This window comes from Microtus pennsylvanicus, chromosome 4 (genome assembly GCF_037038515.1).
Source record: "Microtus pennsylvanicus isolate mMicPen1 chromosome 4, mMicPen1.hap1, whole genome shotgun sequence".
Lineage (NCBI taxonomy): Eukaryota > Metazoa > Chordata > Mammalia > Rodentia > Cricetidae > Microtus > Microtus pennsylvanicus.
Window position 1 is genome coordinate 65,794,296 of NC_134582.1, and position 23,769 is coordinate 65,818,064.

The 23,769-nt window shown below is 41.4% G+C and overlaps 1 protein-coding gene across 1 annotated transcript in view; it reads right to left on the reverse strand.

Annotated features, from left to right (window-relative positions):
• Taf4b (TATA-box binding protein associated factor 4b) overlaps positions 1–3,319 on the reverse strand; it is a 124,116-nt gene extending 120,797 nt beyond the window's left edge. Inside the window, exon 1 of the mRNA XM_075969263.1 lies at positions 2,620–3,319. Within this exon, the coding sequence (XP_075825378.1) occupies positions 2,620–2,962 (343 nt within the window). The 5' untranslated portion in view covers positions 2,963–3,319. The remainder of the gene's footprint in view (positions 1–2,619) is intronic.
• Positions 3,320–23,769: the final 20,450 nt, after the last annotated feature.

Genomic DNA, 23,769 nt, shown 5'->3' on the forward strand with positions numbered 1-23,769 from the left:
ACACACCAGTAGAAATTCCCCAAGCAACTCCTATAAGACTTGGGCTGTGATCTTATTTTGCTATAATGAAACTCAAGGACATTTCAGTTTGAGTTTCTTGATTTAGAAAACAAAAGTTTGGGGGCTGGAGAAATGGCTCAGATGTTAGGAGCACTGGCTGCTCTTCCAGAGGTCCTGAATTCAGTTCCCAGAATTCATCTGTAATGAGATCTGGTGCCCACTTCTAGTGTGCAAGCATACATGCAGGCAGAACACTGTATACACAAGTTTTAAAAAAAAGTAAAGAGAAGTTTTACTACAAATCTGTGTTACCTTTCAGCACTGACGCTCCACGAAATATACTTTACACATTCATATGGCAAACACAGCCAGGTATACAGGGTATAGCTAAATAGACATGGATTCAAAGTCCCGTTGGCTTCAGTGAGTTACTTGCCTGGCATTGGGGAATTATCTACCCTTACAGGCTTCTTTTCCCACTATGAGAGAATAAAAATATAAATAATGTATTAAAAGTGACTACCATGGTGCCAGGTGGTGGTAGTGCAGACCTTTAATCCCAGCACTTGGGAGGCAGAGACAGGTGGATCTCTGTGAGTTCAAGGCCAGCCTGGAGTGAGTTCCAGGACAGGCTCCAAAGCTACAGAGAAACCCTGTTTAGAAATGAATGAATGAATGAATGAATGAATGAATGAATGAATGAATGAATAAATAGATGTGGTGACTGCCATGGCAAGCCCTCAGTTAATAACTTGCTACAACTAAGCAACAAGCTTTCCCTCTTGACAATTTTCTATCTTAATAGTTTTTGACCGCTTCTGAAAAAAAAAAATCAATGACTAGACAAGAATGTATATTGTAACAAACCAGCAGGTAATTTCATTCAAATACATTCCCCACCACCTTGTAAGACTGTAGGCAGGGTAACAATTTACAACTGGCAAACACTGTATCCAATGATTACTGTTGTGGAGGTACCCTGTGTACTCCACTTGTACTCAGAGTGTGTGAAATGTGCGGAACATAATGTGCTCAGGATGTCCATAAACAAACACAGTATTCACTCCCAGTCTTAATTAGGAATACCATTGCTACTGTGAAACACCAGGACCAAAGCAACCTAGGGAGGAAAGGCTTCACTTCACTCAGTTTCATATAAAGTTTTTCATCAAAATCACTGAGGACAGGAACTCAAGCAGGGCAGGAACCTGGAGGCCGTGGAGGGGAGAGGCTTATTATTATTAGCTTGCTCCCCGTGGCTTGCTCAATCTGCATTCTTACTGAACCCCAGGCCACCAGGCCTGAGACAGCATCACCCACAATCACTCTCCCAGCAATCACTAATTAAGAGTGTGCCCTACAGGCCTGCTTACAGCCCTATCTTCTGAAGGAAGGCATTTTCTTGGATGAGGCTTCCTCCTCTCGGATGATTTCAGTTTGTGTGAAGTTGACATAAAACTATTATACACACTCCCTCTCCCCACAAAAAAAAAAAAAGGAGCCTCTCTCCTTTTGCTAGTGGATACTAAAGAAATTTTTTCTATTAATGTTTGTTTCCACTTCTTTACCATCCAAACCAACGTTCTCTTTCTGGGGGCGGGGGGGGGAGGGGCGGGGGGGGATGTTGAGACAGGATTTCTCTGTGTAGCCCTGGTAGTCCTAGAACTCGCTCTGTACTCCCGGCTGTCCTCGAACTCAGAGATACGCGTGCCTCTGTGCCGCCGGAGTGCTGGGATTAAAGGTGTGCCACCACCGCTCGGCTTACCCGTAGTTCTCTTGACAGTTTTTTATTGCTAACTACCAATATATTCCATTTCCACTTTCTGCTTAGCAAAATTAATGGAAGACGAATTCAAGATATTTTTCAATCAAGGAACACATGACAACACAGTCAGATATTTACAATATGTAAAATATCACAAAGCAAAACAGCCCAACTCAAGTCTCCAGTGGAGAAAAAGCAGCCAAAGACTCATTAACACTCTCACATCGTATCAAATACAACAGTTGCAGGCTTCCGATTTGTCAACCCGGGCACTTGTTCCCTACTAGAAGGACTCTTTTGCACACTGAGACGATGTAGAAAGCAGCATTTGGTCAGAAGCTGTGGCACGCACAAGTAATCCCACAGGAGTTCAAGGTCATCCTCCACACACTGGGAAGGCTGAAAGCCGGCCCGGAATAAGAGAGATCCAATCTCAAAGCGGCGGGGGGGGGGGGGGGGGGGGGGATCACTTTTGCAGTAAACTTATTCTAACTTGTTTAAATTAAGAAACCCCTTCGTCTTAAGTTTCAAAACCTTTTCTTTTAAAAAGTCATCTTTTTACTGGACCTTTCTCCACAAGAAAATTAACTCCAGCTAATCCCTACGTCCCCATTGGGGTGCCTGGCAACACCTCCAGGGCAGTCTAGAACGTGCGTCTGCCAGTCTGACTGTGTCCACAGGGTGGAAAGATTGTTTTCCTCAATACGAAACGCAGAGATGAACCTAGAGGTTGCGTGAATGCTAAGCCCAAAGCACCGCCCACACGCAACATCAACCTTAGGAAGTTCCTTGGAGATACAGGGGGGCTGCCCGGTCCCCGAGTCACCTCCGGCGAGCAGAGGTGATAAACATACCTGGAGGCAGCTGCAAATTAGCAGGCAGCTGGATCGTCGTGGTGCCCGGAGTTTTCACGGTGACTATCTGAGGAGCTGGCAGCCTGGGGCTGCCGAGTTTAGGAAGAGCCGTGACAGGAACCACTTTGGTCACTAGCGTCCCCACTGGGGATGGCAGGGGCTGGGGAGCCACGGACTCCACGCAGCCACTGCCAGGAGGAGCCTTAGTCACAGGACCCAGGGCCCCCGGGGTGCTCTCCACCCGCACGGGCAGCGTGGCGGCGGGGGCCATGCTCACGGTCCCCGAGGCGCTCGCGACCACCGGAGCAGCGGCGCCCGGCGGCTCCGTGAGGCCCGCTGGCATGCCCTCGGGGACTCAGCGGCAGCGGCGCTGCCCTTCCCGGAGCTGAGGCGAGGCGAGCCGGGGCAGGCGGCAACACAGTCGGGCGCAGTCCGGGCGCCGCAGCATCGCGGGGCACACGCTCGCTCCTGGCCCGGCCGGCGGCGACCCCGCCGGGCACTCCCTCCGCCAGCGGCGCCCACACGTGCGCGCCTCAGCCCCGGTCCCGCCGCAGAAGCGCCCGGACGGGCAGCTCCCTCGGGCCGTCACTTCAGTTCCCACCCGGGAAGCTTTTACTCAGCGCTTCCCCGCCAAAAATTTCAAAGCCCTACAGACCCGCAGCGTCCAGCAGCGCCCCCACACGCGCTCCTCACTGGCCGCGGCGCCGCGCTGCCAGCCATGTTTATATAGCCACGCGGAGCCCGTGCGCACGCGCCCTGGCGGCCCCCTCCGGCCGGGGCTTCCCTGCTATCCGGCCTTCTGATTGGCCGGCGAGAGGACTCGCGCTCGTGACGTCACGAGGGCCGGCTCGGGAGTGGCTCGAACTCTTCCTCCACGGCGAGCGCTGAGGCGCAGGGTCCGGGAAGTTATCACGTGCGGGGCGAGCTGCGGCGGCTGAGCTGCGACCCGGCGTCCCCGCGGGCTGCCCGGGCTGTCGCCTCGGAGCGCCTGCGCCCGCCGTCCCCAAGAGCGACGCTTTAGGAGATGAGTGCAGAGAACTGATTCTGCAGAAGGCAGAATTCAGGAACTCAATCCCGCTTTGGGTTTGTCTGGTTCCTGTTTATTCGGCAGCACTGAAAAGCCTTCCAAAATTTTTTTCACTCCTGTTGACCTTGTAAAAATCAGAACCGTGTATAATTTTATCGTCTTTAAAAATATATTGCCGGGCGGTGATGACACACGCCTTTAATCCCAGCACTCAGGAGGCAGAGGCAGGAGGATATCTGAGTTCCAGGCCAGCCTGGTCTACAAGAGCTAATTTCAGGACAGTCTTCAAAGAAACCCTGTCTTGAAAAACCAAATTTAAAAATATATTTGTGAGATATTACTTTAGACTTGAAATACCTAAAACAAACTGGAAAAGAATTTTTATTCCTCCTCACCAGCTTATATGTCCCTGTTAGTGTATTTGCTCCTTTTTTGAATTTTTTGAGTTTTTGGTTTGGTTTTTGTTTTGTATTTTTAGATGGGGCCTCCCTGTTTAGCCTGGTTAGTCTGGGACTCAGCCGCTTACCTCTGCCTCGCCAGTTCCTCTCCACCTGGAATTGTGTGTTAGACTCTCCCACTGTCTTCGAGGATGTTCCCAAACGTGAGCATTCTGGCCTTGAAAGTGCTGCTCCTTCTGTGTCAGTTCCCTGAGTGCTGACCATTTCCTAGCTTATTTAAATTGTTTATGTGACAAATTCTGGGAAATTGGGACAGGACTTCGGGTTCTTCGTCTACAAATTCCAGCTCTAAGATCCTAAGTGCCTTAGTGAAGCTGCTCACAGTCCTTTAGAGACGTTCTCCAGGACGTAGCAGGGGAAGATGCCGTTACCGCCTACCTGTCACGGGATCGTTTTGTAGTGATTTACACTAACTGTACTGAGGGAAATTTTGCATATATACAGGTGCTTAGCTCAGAGAAGGTTTCCCACAAATAAATATGTGGAAATTGTAATGGTATTATGAAATAGGGCCTCTGGGACATGATTAAATCATGAAACTCTTATTAAAAGATAACCCACCCCCTACAAATTAGCAAGTATGTATTTCTGGTAACATGATTTAAGCGCGCGTGACACAGCACTTCATAACCTACAGATATGCAAATAATACTTGTTGCAGTAAGGTGTGGGGATGAAAGCCTAGAATCCCAGCCCTGAGAAGATTCAGGCAGAAAGATCCAGAGTTCAAAGCCATGCTCTGTCTCAGCAGTCTTGACTACACAGTAGGTTCCAGGCCAGTCAGGCCTACATAGCAAGACACTCTCTTTAAAAAAAAGAATTAAATATTAAACATTAAAATAATCAGTGCTGGAGAGATGGCTCTGTGGTAAGCACACCTACTGCTCTTTCAGAGGAACCGAATTCAATTCCCAGCACCCGCATCAGATGGCTCTCGACCACCTGTTACTCCAGCACCAGGGATGTGTGACACCCCGGTTCTCTGTGGACATCTGCACTCACGTACCCACACACAGACACATACATGTAATTAAAAATAATAAAAGAATAAAAGAATCAGCCAAGCTTCACAGTGTACACCTTTAACCCAACACTGGAAAGGCAGAGACAAGCAATGGATCTCTGTGAGTTCAAGGCCAACATGGTCTACACAGTAAGTTCCAAGTCAGCCAGGGCTATGTAATGAGACCTGTTAGGTATTTCATAAGACGAGTCTCTCCACCAACGCAAATAGTTCCAATCAGATCAAATTAAACCAAATTAAAAGACACCCATGTTTAATGCTACGCTCCCAGGTGAATTCAGGAAAGCATGGAGAGGGAAGAGAGGAAAGAGGAGACCACATGATACCCAGGGACCATATATTCATTCTCTGGGGGGCAGTTTAAGTAGCCTGTGGGAGTGGTCTTGACCTTCCCTGGGGAGGGATTACGGTTTGTCAGGCTTTCTTGACCCTCCTTGGGGAGGGGTCTTATTTCAGGAGCCCCCAGGCAAAAAATCTAGACTTTTTGTATAAAGGGGTATTAGGGAGCTGGTGTGATGCCTCAAAATAATAAAACAATAATAATAAACAAAGCACTCATGGGAACTTGAGGTCAGAAGATTGTGTCAAGTTTGAGGCCAGCCTAGGCTGTGATGTGGGATTCCCCTCTGTATGCTGTGAATACCATTGGTTAATAAAGAATCTGCAGGGCAGAACAGAGCTACACGAGTGGGAGGGGACAGGACTAAACTGAATGCTGTGAGAAAGAAGGCAGAGTCAGAGAGAAGCCACGTAGCCCATGCCAGAGACATACACAGGACGGAATTTTGCCCGGTAAGCCACAGCAACGTGATTAATCGAAATGGGTTAAATTAAGGTATAAGAGTTGGCCAAGAGCTAGTTCCAGGACAGGAACCAAAAGCTACAGAGAAACCCTGTCTCGAAAAATCAAAAAAAAAAGAGTTGGCCAATAAGAAGCTAGAGCTAATTGGCTAAGCAGTGGTTTAATTAATACAGTTTCTGTGTGGTTATTTTGGGGCTGAGCAGCCAGGAATGAAAGGGCTGTAGTTTGAAACCCTGTTTTGTCTGCCAAAATTAAACAAACTCATTAATAAATACTTTGTAACGAGTTCTAAAAGAATTCCTGTGCCTCTCCTAATGTGCATGGTAAGGTCAAGATAAAAAGATGACCACCTCAGAAGCCATTCCTTACCAGATAACAAACTCTGTGTTTCTCTTGTATGTCTCAGACTTTAGATATCTGCTGGATAGGTTGTCATGGCAATTACTTAGGTACAGAGGAATGGAATTATCACAGTATGTATACAAGTCAGGAGACAACTTTCAGGAGTCAACTGCTTCCTTCCACCAGGTGGGTTCTGGGCAATGAACTCAAGTCATCAGGTTTGGTCACAGACACCTTCACTGGCTAAACCATCATACTGGCTTAGGGTAGTATTTTTGTTGCAGCATCCAAAATGTCAAAGATAGCAAGTAATCTGTCATTCAGAACTTTTCCTTCTCCATCCTCACTTGTGATCTAGAAGTCTCCACTTTTTCCACTGTCTGTCTCACATGTCCACTCCAGGGAAAACCTCTGTTCGTGCTGGATGTAATAATGAAAGTTTATAAACCCAGGAAATGGAGGCAGGAGGGTGGCCAGCTTTGGCAGTCCATGTCTCAAAACAAACTAAACTCATATGGTGACCCAATTCATTTACAGCTCTCCTCATCCCGCATCCGAAGCATTCTACAATTTTCCTGCTCTCTTACATTGATGCTGACTCCCCAAATGAAGTTCAGGAAATGGACCTTGACAGTACTAAGCAGCTCCTGGGTGCCACTCACTGGAATGCACTTCCTTTTATTTTTATGATTACTTCATTGTAAGTACTCAACAGGGTAGTTAAAGGCAGAAGCACAGTAGTAGAAAAGAGTGTTTGCCTAGGATGCTTTAGACTCATGGGCTCCTAAAAATCCCTGCTGTTAAAAGAGAAATTTATACAAACAAAACAAAACACTGTTTCTGCCCTAGTGCCTTGGGCATACAAGGTATTTAATGATTACTTGCTAAGAGGATGGACTGAATAGAGACAAGCAACATTCAAGCAAAGCAAAAGTAGTGTAAGCTATTTAAAGTTTAGTTCAGTTTATCAAAAGCTGGGTAGATGGGTTAGCCTTGATTTTTCTGGTCCAGCATAGCCACCACACCTGACCTTTTTCTTTTCTTTTTCCGAATTCCCACCCCCACTTTGATGAAAGCCTCTTTCTCATTCTAGGCTAGGGAAAAGTCATGCCCACAAAACACTGGCCCTGAATATTTTGTCAACCATGCACTTTTTTGATATTGTATTTTAATTACTGTGCTGGCTGGTTTTTTTGTAAGCTTGACACAGACTGGAGTTATCCAAAAGGAAGGAATGTCAATTGAGAAAATGCCTACAGGACTGGAGGGACAGCTCAGCAGTTAAGAGCACTGGCTGCTAGTCCAGAAGATGTGGGTTCAAATCCCAGCACCCACATGGCAGCGAACAACTGTCTGTAACTCCTGCTCTAGTTGATCTAAGACCTGCACACAGACATACATGCAGGCAAAACACCAATGTACATAAAATACAACTAAATAAATTTAGAGAGAGAGAGAGAAAAACAGAGAGGGGGGGGGAGGGAGAAAGAATGTCTCCACCTGTGATTGGTGGGGGAGGGTCCAGCCCATTCTGGGTGGTTCCATCCCTAGGCTGTAAGTCCTGGGTTATATAAAAAAAGCAAGCTGAGCAAACCAAGGAAAGGAATCTAGTAAGTAGCACATTCCATGGCTTCTCCATCAGTTTCTGCCCCCAGGTTCCTGCCCTGCTAGAGCCCCTGGCCTGAATTCCTTTGGTGATGACCAGTGATATGGAAGTTTAAGTCAAATAAACACTTTCCTTCTCAACATGCTTTATGGTCATGGTGTTTCATTGAAGCAGCAATGACCCTAACTAAGGCAACTACAGTCCCTATTTCCATTTACTCCCTCCAGACTCTCCCATGAACCCCTCTCTGCTGTCCTTCAAATTCATATTCCCTTTTTTCATCAGTTGTTATTGCACGCACATACGCATTTGTATATACACATATATTCCAAAAAATAACATGTGGAGTCCATATAGCGTTACTTGTAGGCTGTCTTCAGTGCTCTTTTGCACTAGACAACCAATTGGTATGCTTGTCCCTTGGGAGGGACACTCCTCCAGTTCCCAGTTTTACTCAGTTGCCTGAAATTCGTTGTGTAGACTTGAGGCCTAATGGGCTTTTCCTTGTCCACTTTCTGTTCTAACGTGCATTGCCAACCCCAAATTATCTTTTTATATCTTCCAACTTTATATACTTTACACCTCTTCAGTGAATTTGTTTTCAGAATCTGGTAACAAAAAAAAGTAACTATAACTATCATGTCAATTACCTCAGAGACCAAAGAAGGAGATAATATTAACTGAGTAAGGGGCTGGAGAGATGGCTCAGTGGTAAAGAGCATTGCCTGCTCTTCCAAAGGTCATGAGTTCAATTCCCAGCAACCACATGATGGCTCACAACCATCTGTAATGAGGTCTGGTGCCCTCTTCTGGCCAGCAGGCATATATACAGACAGAATATTGTATACATAATAAATAAATATTTAAAAAAAATATTAACTGAGTAAGCAGGAAGTGCAAACAAGTGGCATGCAAAAAAATGTGAGATAAGACAGAAACATCTGGCTGCCTGGACAGTCACCCAAGGTTCCTCTTCAGTCTACAGGCCTAGCTTACCTGACAGACTTTTCTGTGAAGTAGGATATTCCTCCCTTGTGTTGGCAAAATTCAATAGTCCTTTCTTTTGTGTCCTACTTGTCCAATTTGGACAGCATACTGTCAGCAGTTGAGGCAAGAGCACTTTCTTGCCCAGTGGCTAACTCTTGCAACAAAGAAAGTAAACTCCATGTGAAGTTTCTTCGATGTTTACCGTCTTCTCTGAATTATGTTGGTGCTGCCAGGAGCACACATGTCTCCTTGTCATTAAAAAAAGAAAGAAAGAAAAGGACCTGTGTTATTAAAACATCTTAAATGTCATATTCTGTAGATCTCTGAAGTGTTTGAAGACTTTCTATTTAAAATATATCTGTTTTACCTTAATAACATACCTACTATGTTAGATTGTAATGACTAACTACTAACTTGCATTTCTTTATATCATAATTACTTGGTAATAACTTTCAAGGACTAGAAATTTGCATTACATTGTTAAATGAGCTGTATAGGTACAATACCTTGAACAAGGTAAGATATGTATGTATAGTATGTTCTAACAAAAATAACCTTAAATTTGTATCAATATGCAAAAATCTGTATCAATGTAAAATATTTAAAACTAGCAGTGGCTTTTTCTGGTTTAAAAGTAGATTCAACAATCTGTCTTTTTCTCCTATTTCTATATTTCCCTTTTTTATTTTTAGAGTAGATTCAATGATACTTATATCCTATCATATCTATATATTTTGGCCCTTTACAGCTGAGGCATTAGCAAGGTAAGAGTTGGCTGTGGTTTGTTCATTTCTCTCTCAGATCTTTTAGCATTTGCCCCATACCTGGCTCCAGGTTTTTCTTATTAGGACCAATTAGAACTTATGCCACAATTGGCGCCCTACATGAGGCAAGTACATCCAAATAAAATCTGAGAGAGCCTGGGAAGGAATTCTAGACACAAAAGAACAGAGTCAAGCACAGCTTCTTGGTAGCAGCATTTTCTCGGATGGGCTCTGTTTGCTAGAGGCAAGCAGAAGTAAGGCTCCTTTAAGAGAGGCTTTCAGAGTCAGCATTAGTGGTAAAAACCATGCAGCTATTTTAAGAAGCCCTATTACCAAACACTTAAATGGTGTTTATGAGCAGCCCACAACATGCTTCTTGTTAGTAGCATTGACCTAGAAACTTTACAGAGTTGTAGCAACAAACATGAGTCTCACCAGTACCCCACCCATAAAGGTAGAAACTCAGGAAGTCAAGAGTGGGGTGGAGCCAGCTGGTAAACCAACCACTTTAATCCTAGTCATTCCACATAGCAGATTAAAGATTCATGTTGTTATAAAAAGATAGAGATATACAATGATGACAGATTCAGATGAAAAATCCTCTAAAAAATTTACAGTATATATATATATATATATGTGTGTGTGTGTGTGTGTGTTTTATTTATATATGTGTATATATACATACAAACAGACATATATATATGTATATATATGCTTAGGAGAGAAAAGAAAAAGGATGGAGGAAATCTTTAAAAACGAAATAGAAGCAAGGCAGTGGTGTGCATGCCTTTAATCCCAGCACTTGGGAGACAGAGGCAGCCTGATTTCTGTGAGTTCTAGACCTACCTGTCTATAAAGCTAGTTCCAGGGCAGCTAGACTGTTGCACAGAGAAACCTTGTCTTGAAAAACCAAAAAGAAAAAACAACCAGAGTAATAAACAAACAAAGAAAAAAAACAAACATAAAGATGGAAAATACACAGAGAGTCTGGACACTGTGTGTTATTGTGTTGTCTTTGAATTATTTGACTGATGAGGAAGAAGCAATAGTTGCTAAAAGACATTTGATTATAAATGCCATTGGATTAAACCAACCTATATATTTAAAAAATACTTTGACCTCAAATTTTAAGTCAAAAGATGTTACTTGGGAAAGAGGTTATGCTTTTATTTTCACAGGAAATGAAAGGCTGTGGATTTATTCTGGGTTAAGAAAAATTAGGTTTGATAGAGGAAGACTCCCTAAAAAATCTCAGATAGGAGCAGATGGCCCAGATAAGCCAATGTCTCAGAGCTCCTCTGTTGCTGTTTACTCTGATTTCTATATCCAGAACACTTTCAAGGTGACTGGTTGAAGTAATCCAGCCTTGCAGAATATTATAGTCAGGGTGTGACCATAATCCTACATTTTCTCAGGGTCCCCCAAAGATTACCAGAAACCCTTAAAACAGAAAGTAACCTAGGGAACTACATTATGGATATTTGTTTAAAGTGTTGGTTAAAGGTAATTATGGATAATGTTCAGGAAAAAAATAAACAAAGGAGATTAGATTCAGGGTTCTTGTTTTGAAAAGAAAAATATTGGGAAATGCTGTGGGATAATGCTTTGTACATTGTAAAGATTTGTCACTCATATTGGTTTAACAAAATGCTGATTGACCAGTAGTCAGACAGGAAGTATAAGCAGCACAACCAGTCTAGGAAAACCTGGGAAGAGAAAAAGCAGAGAGTAAACTACCAACCAGATGCAGAGGAAGGAAGATGAGAATGCCTTACTGAGAAAAGGTACCAAGCTACATGGCTAAATATAGATAATAATTATGGGTTAATTTAAGTTGTAAGAGCTAGTTAGTAATAAGCCTGAGCAATAGACCAAACAGTTTATAATTAATATAAGCCTGTGTGTGTTTATTTGAGACTGAATAGCTGCAGGACCAGGAAGGACAGGAACTTTTGTCTACAGGTGTGTCTTTCATTAGGCTGAGAAAGTTTTCTTTTATAATTTTATTGAAGATCTGGCCCATGCCATTGATTTGTGATTCTTCTTTCTTATCCGTGCCTATAATTCAAAGGTTTGGCTTTTGTTTTGTTTTTAATTTCCTGTGTCTTCCTTTCCTATGTATTTAAAATTATTTCCTGCTTATCACTTATTTGGTCTAGACTCTCTATTTCTCTTTGAAACCTGATATTCTGTCTTCTGATTGGTTGATCTTACTTGTCAGGCTTTCCTTTGAGTTTTCTAGTTAGGCTATTGGTGTTCCAACTCCACCTTTTTTTCTGATTGAGTCCACTGCAATCCTTCTGTTTCTTTATTGAACTGTCTTCATCATTTTAATCAACCTGAAGTTTGAGTTTTCTTGAGCATCACTCTGGCTTCTTGCTGTTACTGAGCTGTTTCTTTCTGTCTTCTTTCAACTCCCTGAATTCTCTGTAGAAATGACTGTTCTTTTTAATTTCTTTGTCCTGAAGTACATCTAGGTAATTCTCATAAGCAAATATTTCTATATGACTGATATGTTTGGGGGAGAATATACTGGCTTTCTCTTTCATATTGGTGGTATTACCATGGAATTATCTAAGCATGTGGACTTCCTTTGTTAGTTTTAAGTTTGTTATGGATAGAGCAGTGTAGGTAAAAAGAGAAAATGTGGGGACACGTTGGGACTGTCTTGAGTAGAATGGTGTCATCTGGGCAGAGCGGACTGGACTGGTATACAGGATTTTCTTCCTGTTCTAAGATGGAAATGTGGGGTGTTAAGTCTGATTGGAAAGGTTGAATCTAATGTAAGAGAATTCTGTAGTATGGCATATAGGTAGTGAGGACACTGGCCCAACCCAGACATCCTCTGCAGTGAAGGCTGGAAGCTAAAACTAGACCTGTGTACTGACTGTGGGACCCAGGCAAAATCTTGTAAATTATGGAAAAGGCATATATGAAAAGATCACGATTAGCCACTCACCAGGCCAGGCCCTATAGAAGAATGTGAGAAGTCTGGATATGCAGTAGAATGGTAGAGGCAGTGCAAAAAAGGTTCTGGGGGGTGGACAAATGTATGGAAGGTCCTGGAAGAACCCTAGATGGTGGCTAAAGTAAAGAAGAAGGTGGTGGAATTAGACCAGAACATATATTTGGGACCCTACAGAAGCCTAGAGGTCATTAGTAAAAGGCACTGGTGCAGTATGAAAAATTTCCACACTAGCCCAGAATGAAGTATAACACAGGTTTAAATATTTGGGGTAATCTCACAGAAAGAGGTCTGATCTACAGTTCTCTGCATGTACTGTGAATCAGAACTGAATCCAGCAGCCAAAGGCCCTTATACTCATTTTGTCTACATATATGGTACATGACAACATGGCCAAAGTGTGCCAGTATTCAAAAGGCTATTGATTGGAGTTCCCACAGCACTTCCCATTTTGTCTAAATGAGAGAGTTCTAAGTCTAATACAAAACTATGCACAAAAAGAACAAATATAAAGTATAAAAATTAGAGTTATAACCAGCATGAACAACATCAAGCAAGAAACATATGATAATGTTTCAATAGTTATCCTATCCTAAAAAAAATATAAGTCTTAGATATAGCTTGGCTAAGTAATGAGAGGAAAGTAACAAGACTATTTAGTCTTTAACCCCATCAAATATAACCCCAGTATAACAGACACTGAGAGAAAAATTAATAAATGGGACATCTTGAAACTGAAAAGCTTTTGTAAAGCAAAGGACATGGTCAACAAGACAAAACGACAGCCTATAAAATGGGAAAAGATCTTCACCAACAGCACATCAGACAGAGGTCTGATCTCCAAAATATACAAAGAACTCAAGAAATTGGTCATATAAAAAACAAATTATCCAATTTTAAAAAACTGGATGGAAACAAATAGAAGACCCAGATATTGGTCCACAAATCTTTGGACACCTGATTTTTGATAAAGAAGCAAAAATGTCAAATGGAAAAAAGAAATCATATTTAACAAGTGGTGCTGGCATAACTGGATATCAACATGTAGAAGAATGAAAATAGACCCATATCTATCACCATGCACAAAACTCAAGTCAAAATGGATCAAAGACATCAACATAAAGACAGCCACAATGAACCTTATAAAAGAGAAAGTGGGAATGCATTGGTACTGGAGACCACATCCTAAATATTACCCCAGCAGCACAGACACTGAGAGAAACAATTAATAACTGGGACCTCCTGAAACTGAAAAGCTTCTGTAAAGCGAAGGACATGGACAACAAGACAAAACAACAGCCTACAGAATGGGAAAAGATCTTCACTAACCCCACATCAGACAGAGGTCTGATCTCCAAAATACTCAGAGAACTCAAGAAATTGGTCACCAAAAGAATACATAATCCAATAAAAAAAAAGGAGTACAGATCTGTTTAGAGTCCTTAATTGATCTCTCCTAATATGTGCCTTTTCTGTTCTAATGTTCTGTAAACCTATTTTATAACCTAGAAGATCAGCAGAATCTCCTCTTTATATTTTCTCAGGAGTAATTTGTAATCCCCAATTAGGCAAAACTATATTTCTTCAAACATTCTAAAGTATCTACATTTGAATCAGATAGCAAATGTCATCTATGTAATGGTAAACTATAGATTTATGGGATTGCTTACATATTATTTCCAATGGCCGACTTATAAAATATTGTCACATGTTAAGGCTATTGTGCATTCCCTGTGGGAGAATGGTCCATTGATAGCTCATAGTAGGCAGAAAATTATTATAAGTAGGCACTATGAAGGCAAAATTTTCTCTGTCCTTTTTGTGTAGAAGTATAGTGAAAAAATAATCTTTCAAATCATTAACTATAGAAAAGTATTCTTTATGGAATAGGGAAGACAAGAAATTCCAGGTTGTAAAGGACCCATTGGTTGAATCACCTTATTGACAGCTCTTAGATCTGTCACCATTCTCCATTTTCCAGATTTCTTTTTAACAATAAATACAGAAGAATTCCAAGGACTAGTTGATTCTTCAATATAGTGAGCATCCAGTTGCTCCTGTACCACCTGTTCTAAAGGCTGCAATTGTCTTCTGTTAAAGGCCATTGTTTAACCCATATTGTTTCCTTAGTTAACATTTTTTACATGAATTTAGTTAACATAAATTTTTGACTCATCCTCATGTTTATTCTATCATCCACAGCAGTATGGTATTTTACAACAGGCACTAGATTTATTAAAATTTTTCTGGGGAGATGTGTCTCCACCGTGACTGGGAATGACTGGACCATGTTTGACTTTGGGTCCTGTGAGAGGCCCCCAAGGTGTTTCCCAATGGTAACTTGTTGCTTTGTTTGTCCCTTGTTAATCTATATTCATTGGTTCAGTATTGACCTTTGCCATATTTTTTATATAATCCAGAAGGTTCAAACCTTCTATTTTTGTCATCCACAGAGGAAACATTCTTTCTGGGAATGTCTTATCTACAGCCCCTTCTCAGATATCCTATTCAACCACAATTAAAACATTTGACATTTTTGATGTCTCCTCATACCTTTGGAAATTGCTTTTCTATTCAAGCCTCAGTATTACATTCGAATGACTCAACAATGACTGTGTACAGGATCCTGATCTGACATTTAAAGGATCAAGTCCTTTTTGCATTCTAAATTGTCATTTTCAAACTCAAGAGTTTCAATAAGTATTTATCTAGCTAGCCCATATATGTACAGGTTTAGTCCACCTATGTAAAAAGTCACTAAAGGGTTCTTTGGGGACTTGTATGACCTTAGTATATGATTCAGTTTTTTTTCCTGATTCTTTAATCCTGTCCCAACATTCAAGGCTGCTAAATAGTATAGGGACAAGATTGTTATTTGTAAATACCTTGAGTCTATGGATCAGTATGACTCTCACTAAGAATTTGATCCTGGGAAGCTTTAAATACGTTTACTCTAGCTTGCTGTTCTAAGGCTTTAGCCTCCTTGTTGCGGGAGCTTCTTCTGCTCCTTCAGCCAGTAGACACTGAGACACCAGCCCATTGGGGTGTGGGTCTCTCTCTCTTTAAAAAAGTAGCAACTGCCCTCCTCTTGCTCTGTTGCTTCCAGCTCCTCTTCTGGTGACTAGGTTCCTTTCCTGATTGCGCAGAGGACTGTTGTCTGGGACAGTGATCTGTAAGTTTTCCCCTTTAAATAAATAACTATTCTATTAATCATAACTCCAAACCGGTGTGGGATTGTTAATGACTTATGCCTTTATCTGGCACCCAACATGGGGCAACTGCATCCACATAAAGCTTTGGGAAGTAATTCTGGGCAGAAAAGAATAGAGTAAAGCATGGCTTCTTGGTAGCAGCAATTTCTTGGGTCTCCTCTGTTTGCTAGAGGCAAGTAAGCACTCTCATCTAAGAGAGGCTTCCTGACTCAGTTTTAGCTGCAAAACCTTGCAGCTCTTTTAAGAGGTCCTGCATGAACACTTAAACAGTGTTTATGTAAAGCTGAATGTATGCTTTTCGGTTTTCAGCCATAGCAGGAAAAAAGCTGCACCATTTTAAAATGCCGGTTTTCTGGGCCTTCCTGCCAGGGTAAACTCTGACTCTTTCAGGCAGGCAGGCAGACTGTGTGTGGTCTGTGAGCAGAATGCTGCAGCTTGCTTGCTGGCAAGGACCTTGAAACGCCAGAGAGTTGAGATGATAAACAAGGCTACAGGCAGTACCTCTGCCATGAGGCTGGAAAACTAAGGAATGGGCTGGATACAGCCATCAAAGCCATGGCTTTAGTACTACCAATATTGCTTGGTAAATTAAAGAATCATGTGGTCACAAAAAGAGAGATATACAGTAAAAGAAAGATTCAAAGTCGAAGCAAACTTCTAAGTGGTTTACAGTGTGATAAAAAATATATGTAAGCTAAAGGTTAAAGTTCTTAAAAATAAAAAAGAAAGAAAGAGACTAGTAGAGTGTGGTGGTACACACCTTTAATCCCAATACCTGGGAGGCAGAGGCAGACAGATCTCTGTGACTTCAAGGTGTGGTAGTACACACCTTTAAATCCCAGCACTGGGAGGCAGAGACTGGAGGATCTCTGTGAGTTCAAGGACAGCATGGTCTACAGAGGTAATTCCAGGACAGCCAAAGATATGCAGAGAACCTGGCTCAAACAGTAAAAGTAAAAATAAAAGAAATAGAGGTTAAAGTAAAGCCACATAAAGATGGAAAATACACAGAGAATCTTGATACTGTATGCTATTATGCTCTCTTTGAATCGTTTGAATGCTGAGGAAGGAGCAACAGCTGCTAACAGATATTTGTTTATAAATGCTGCTGAACTAATCCAAGATAGGTATTTTGAAAGTACCTTGATTCAAACTTGAGGTCAGAGGGTATGTTACTTTAGAGCAGAGATTTTGCTTTTGTTTCCAGGGAAACTGAGAGGCTGTGGATTCATTCTGAGTTAAGAAAAATCTGGTTCGATCAAGGAAGACCACTGAGAAATCTCTTGTAGGAACAGATGGCCTGGCTGTCAAGGGTTCTACATCCAGAACAGATTCAAGACTGCTGCCTGAGATGATCAAGACTCACTGGATACTCCAGTCAGTACTTGATTATAACTCTAAATTTTCTTTAGGTCCCCATAAGATTATTAGCGCACTCAACCAGCAGGAAGTAGCATGGAATACTATGCCTACATTCCCAAAAAATGGACTATGGGTATTTTCCTTTGTTAAAAAAAAGAGGGGGAAGTGGTGCAGGAGAATTATCTGTATTCTGTCAATCATGTTTTAAATAAATGCTGATTGGCCAAGCAGGAAGTATTGATGGGTCAACCAGACAGGAGGTAGAGGGTAATAAGAAAACTGAGGTAATGGGCCAATCAGTTTTATAACTTATGGAGATCTCTGTGTGATTTTCTTTGGGGCTTGCCAACTGTGGGTACTGGGTGGGATAGAAACCCCAGCAAGCAGGCCCCTCGTGTTGGGAAATGGTGCAGGACAAATGTCTGTATTCTGTCAATAATATTTTAAATAAATGCTGATTGGCTAGGCAGGAAGCATAGGTGGGAAAACCAGACAGGAAGTAGAGGCAGGGCAGGGAGAACAAGAGGATTCTGGGAAGAAGGAAGCTGTTCCCCCATTCCTGCCCAGACTTCAAAGAAGCAACATGTGATGTGCTCCACTGTGAAAGGTACTGAGCCACATGGCTAACATAGATTAGAATAATGGGTTAATATAAGTGATAAGAGCTAATAAGTAACCTGAGCTAATGGGCCAATCAGTTGATCACGTATGTAGAACTATGTGTGATTTTCTTTGGGACTTGCTAGCTGTGGGGTACTGGGAGGGACAGAAACCCCAACAGGGAGGCCCCCTCATGTTATACCTCCTCTCTACAATAGCACTTCCACTATGACTGCATCCCATCTTCTAGCACCGCTGAGACTAATTGAAGCCATTCATGTGGAGGAAGGAACCCTATTGCTTAAAGTCCATGTTGTTACCATCTCCCTATCAAATGATGACTGCATGTCATAAGATATTACTGCCTGCTTAATTTCTTTTAATCATTCATACATATAGGTTTCTATTTATATTCTTTGTATTAGTTTTGAATATTTGCTGGATTTCCAGAAGTAATAACAGGATAAATAGCTACAACTCTTGGTAAGTCATGTCTGACTCTGAGAGGTACTGGCAAAGTTAAATCCTTTGCCTGTACCTCCTCTTGTTGTTTATCAATTGTGACAAGTTCTTCAATTGATTCAACTCTTTTTATCACTGTCATTTGTAAATATTTCTACTTATAGCATCAAATCAATTAATTTCTTGTTCTGATTCTGCACATGATTCCAAGGTTTTAAATTTCCATTAATAATATCTTCTCATAGCCGGGCGGTGGTGGCACACGACTTTAATCCCAGCACTTGGGAGGCAGAGGCAGGCAGATCTCTGTGAGTTCGAGACTGGCCTGGTCTACAAGAGCTAGTTCCAGGACAGGCTCCAAAACCACAGAAAAACCCTGTCTCAAAAAACCAAAAAAAAAAAAATAATAATAATATCTTCTCATCCATAGATATTATTTGATTGGTGTGTAGATTGCTTCCTGGAGGGATGGTCTACCTTTTAGCTTATAAATTTTTAAGAGACTTTGATTGTCAATTTCAAAAGTATGATTCCTTTCAGGTAATCTCTCAGTACCCTTTTGAAAAGTTTTGTAACCCATTGACATGAATTTTGCTTGTCAAACTAAGGTTAGCATTTTCAATTGTATGAATCCTTTCAAAAATTTTCTCATTCTTGACTCTGATATCAAACCATTTCTTTAAGGATACAATATGAAAAGCAAAGCTAATTGCCACCATGATCACAAAAAATATATGTACAAGGTAGCTCATGTAGTTCTTGCAGAATTCCATCCTTGATAGAAACAAAAATGTTGTTAAATTCCTGGATGTTGGTATTATCTTGGGGTTGGTTTATAATTTATTTTCAAATTTCTCTCTCTTTTTTTTTTTACTGAAGAACTTTTTTTTTCTCTTTTTTTTATTGAAAGAAAAAAAAAGAAATTCCCGCCTCCTCCCAGCCTCCCAATTCCCTCCCCCTCCTCCCCTCCTCCCACTCTTCTCCTCCTCCCCCCACTCCTCTCCCCCACCCTCTCCAGTCCGAAGAGCAGTCAGGGTTCCCTGCCCTGTGGGAAGTCCAAGGTCCTCCCCCCTCCATCCAGGTCTAGGAAGGTGAACATCCATACTGGCTAGGCTCCCACAAAGCCAGAACATGAAGTAGGATCAAAACCCAGTGCCATTGTCTTTGGCTTCTCATCAGCCCTCATTGTCCGCCATGTTCAAAGAGTCCGGTTTTATCCCATGCTTTTTCAGTCACAGTCCAGCTGGCCTTGGTGAGCTCCCAATAGATCAGCCCCACTGTCTCAGTGGGTGGGTGCACCCCTCGTGGTCCTGACTTCCTTGATCATGTTCTCCCTCCTTCTGCTCCTCATTGGGACATTGGGAGCTCAGTCCGATGCTCCAGTGTAGGTCTCTGTCTCTATCTCCATCCATCGCCAGATGAAGGTTCTATGGTGATATGCAAGATTTTCATCAGTATGGCTATACGATAGGGTCATTTCAGGTTCACTATCCTCAGCTGCCCAAGGAGCTAACTGGGGACATCGCCCTGGGCACCTGGGAGCCCCTCTAGGTTCAAGTCTCTTGCCAACCCTAAGATGGCTCCCTTAATTAAGTTATGTGATTCCCTGCTCCTCTACCCAACATTCCTTTCTCCCAATCATCCCATTTCCCCAAGTTCCCCCCTTTCTCCCCTTCTTACTTTTCTCTCCACATCTCCCCTTACCCCCGTCCCACCCCACCCCCAAGTTCCCAATTTTTTGCCAGGCAATCTTGTCTACTTCCCATACCCAGGATAACAACTATATGTTTTTCTTTGGGTTCACCTTCTTATTTAGCTTCTTTAGGATCACAGATTATAGACTCCGTGACCCTTATTTATGGCTAGAAACCAATTGTGAGTGAGTACATCCCTTGTTCCTCTTTTTCGGTCTGGGATACCTCACTCAGGATAGTGTTTTCTATTTCCATCCATTTGCATGCAAAATTCGAGTAGTCATTGTTTTTTACCGCTGAGTAGTACTCTAATGTGTATATATTCCACACTTTCTTCATCCATTCTTCCATTGAAGGACATCCAGGTTGTTTCCAGTTTCTGGCTATAACAAATAATGCTGCTATGAACATAGTTGAACAAATGCTTTTGTCATATGATAGGGTGTCTCTTGGGTATATTCCCAAGAGTGGTATTGCTGGGTCCAGGGGTAGGTTGATCCCGAATTTCCTGAGAAACCGCCACACTGATTTCCAAAGTGGTTGCACAAGTTTGCATTCCCACCAGCAATGGATGAGGGTACCCTTTCCTCCACAGCCTCTCCAGCAAAGGCTATCCTTGGTGTTTTTGATTTTAGCCATTCTGACAGGTATAAGATGATATCTCAAAGTTGTTTTGATTTGCATTTCCCTGATTGCTAAGGAGGTAGAGCATGATCTTAAGTGTCTTTTGGCCTTTTGAATTCTCTGTTCAGTTCCTTGCCCCATTTTTTTAATTGGGTTAATTAGCATTTTAAAGTCTAGTTTCTTGAGTTCTTTATATATTTTGGAGATCAGACCTTTGTCTCTTGCAGGGTTGGTGACGATCTTCTCCCAGTCAGTAGGTTGCCTTTTTGTCTCAGTGACAGTGTCCTTTGCTTTGCAGAAGCTTCTCAGTTTCAGGAGGTCCCATTTATTCAATGTTGCCCTTAATGTCTGTGCTGCTGGGGTTATACATAGGAAGAGATCTCCTGTGCCCATCTGTTGTAATGTACTTCCCACTTTCTCTTCTATTAGGTTCAGTGTGTTCAGATTGATATTGAGGTCTTTGATCCATTTGGACTTGAGTTTTGTGCATGGTGATAGATATGGGTCTATTTTCATTCTTCTACAGGTTGACATCCAGTTGTGCCAGCACCATTTGTTGAAGATGCTTTCTTTCTTCCATTGTATGCTTTTAGCTCCTTTATCAAAAATGAGGTGTTCATAGATTTGTGGGTTAAAATCCGGGTCTTCTATATGATTCCATTGGTCGACTTCTCTGTTTTTATGCCAATATCACACTGTTTTCATTACTGTAGCTCTGTAATAGAGTTTGAAGTCAGGGATGGTAATGCCTCCAGAAGATCCTTTATTATATAAGATTGTTTTTGCTATCCTGGACTTTTTGTTTTTCCATATAAAGTTGATTATTGTCCTCTCAAGATCTGTGAAGAATTTTGATGGGACCTTGGTGGGGATTGCATTGAATCTATAAATTGCCTTTGGTAGAATTGCCATTTTTACTATGTTGATCCTCCCAATCCAAGAGCAAGGGAGATCCTTCCATTTTCTGGTATCCTCTTCAATTTCTTTCTTCAATGCCTTAAAGTTCTTGTCAAATAGATCTTTCACTTCCTTGATTAGAGTTACCCCAAGATATTTTATGCTGTTTGTGGCTATCGTGAAAGGTAATGCTTCTCTGATTTCCCTCTCTGCTTCCATATCCTTTGTGAATAGGAGGGCGACTGATTTTCTGGAGTTGATCTTGTATCCTGCCACATTACTAAAGGTGTTTATCAGTTGTAGGAGTTCTTTGGTGGAGTTTTTGGGATCGCTAATGTACACTATTATATCATCTGCAAATAAATAAAGTTTAACTTCTTCCTTTCGAATTTGAATCCCCTTGATCCCCTTATGTTTTGTTATTGCTATTGCTAAAACTTCAAGCACTATATTGAAGAGGTATGGATAGAGTGGACAGCCCTGTTGTGTTCCTGATTTTAGTGGGATGGCTTTGAGTTTCTCTCCGTTTAGATTGATGTTAGCTGTCCGTTTGCTGTAAATAGCTTTTATTATATTTAGATATGACCCTTGTATCCCTAATCTCTCCAAGACTTTTATCATAAAGGGATGTTGAATTTTGTCGAATGCTTTTTCAGCATCTAATGAAATGATCATATGGTTTTTTTTCTTTCAGTTTATTTATATGATGGATTACATTGATAGATTTTCGTATGTTAAACCAGCCCTGCATCTCTGGGATGAAGCCTACTTGATCATAATGGATAATTTTTCTAATGTGTTCTTGGATTCGGTTTGCCAGTATTTTGTTGAGGATTTTTGCGTCGATGTTCATGAGCAAGATTGGCCTGTAATTCTCTTTCTTGGTTGAGTCTTTGTGTGGTTTTGGTATCAGAGTAACTTTAGCTTCATAAAAGGAATTTGGCAATGACTCTTCTGTCTCTATATTGTGAAATACATTAAGGAGTATAGGTATTATGTCTTCTTGAAAGTTCTGGTAGAATTCTGCAATGAAACCATCTGGACCTGGGCTTTTTTTGGTAGGGAGGTTTTTGATAACAGTTTCTAATTCTTCGCGACTAACAGGTCTATTTAGATTGTTCACCTGGTCCTGGTTTAACTTTGGTATATGGTATTTATCTAAAAAAGTGTCCATTTCTTTTACATTTTCCAGTTTTGTGGCATATAGGCTTTTGTAGTAAGATCTAATGATTCTCTGAATTTCCTCTGTGTCTGTGGTTATGTCCCCCTTTTCATTTCGGGTCTTATTATTTTGCATATTCTCTCTCTGCTATTTGATTAGTCTGGATAGGGGTTTATCAATCTTGTTGATTTTCTCAAGGAACCAGCTTTTTGTTTTATTGATTCTTTGGATTGTTTTCTGTGTTTCTATTTTATTGATTTCAGCCCTTAGTTTGATTATTTCCAGTCTTCTACTCCTCCTAGGTGAGTTTGCTTCTTTTTTTCTAGAGCTTTCAAGTGGGCTGTTAAGTCTCCAATGTGAGCTTTCTCTGCTTTCTGTAAGTGGGCACTTAGTGCTATGAGCTTTCCTCTTAGGACTGATTTCATAGTGTCCCATAGGTTTGAGTATGTTGTTTCTTTATTTTCATTGAATTCAACGAAGACTTCAATTTCTTTCTTTATTTCTTCTTTGATCCAGGTGTGTGGTTCAGTAGTTGACTGTTTAGTTTCCATGAGTTTGTAGGCTTTCTGAGGGCAGCATTGTTGTTTAATTCTAACTTTAATCCATGGTGATGTGATAAGACACAGGTGGTTACTAATATTTTTTTTGTAACTGTGGAGGTTTGCTTTGTTACCGAGTATGTGGTCAATTTTTGAGAAGGTTCCGTGAGCTGCAGAGAAAAAGGTATATTCTTTCCTATTTGGGTAGAATGTTCTATAGATGTCTGGTAAGTCCATTTGATTCATTACCTCAATTAATTCTCTTATTTCTCTATTAGGTTTCTGTCTCATTGACCTGTCCATTGGTGAGAGAGGAGTGTTGAAGTCTCCTACTATTAGTGTGTGTGGTTTGATGGCTGCCTTAATTTTTAGTAATGTTTCTTTTACATACGTGGGTGCTTTTATATTAGGGGCATAGATATTCAGGATTGAGACTTCATCCTGATGAATAGTTCCTGTTATGAGTATAAAATGTCCCTCTCCATCTCTTCTGATTGATTTAAGTTTGAAGTCAACTTTGTTAGAAATCAGTATGGCCACACCTGCTTGTTTCTTAGGTCCATTTACTTGATAAGCCTTTTCCCAGCCCTTTACTCTGAGTAGGTGCCTGTCTTTGTGGTTGA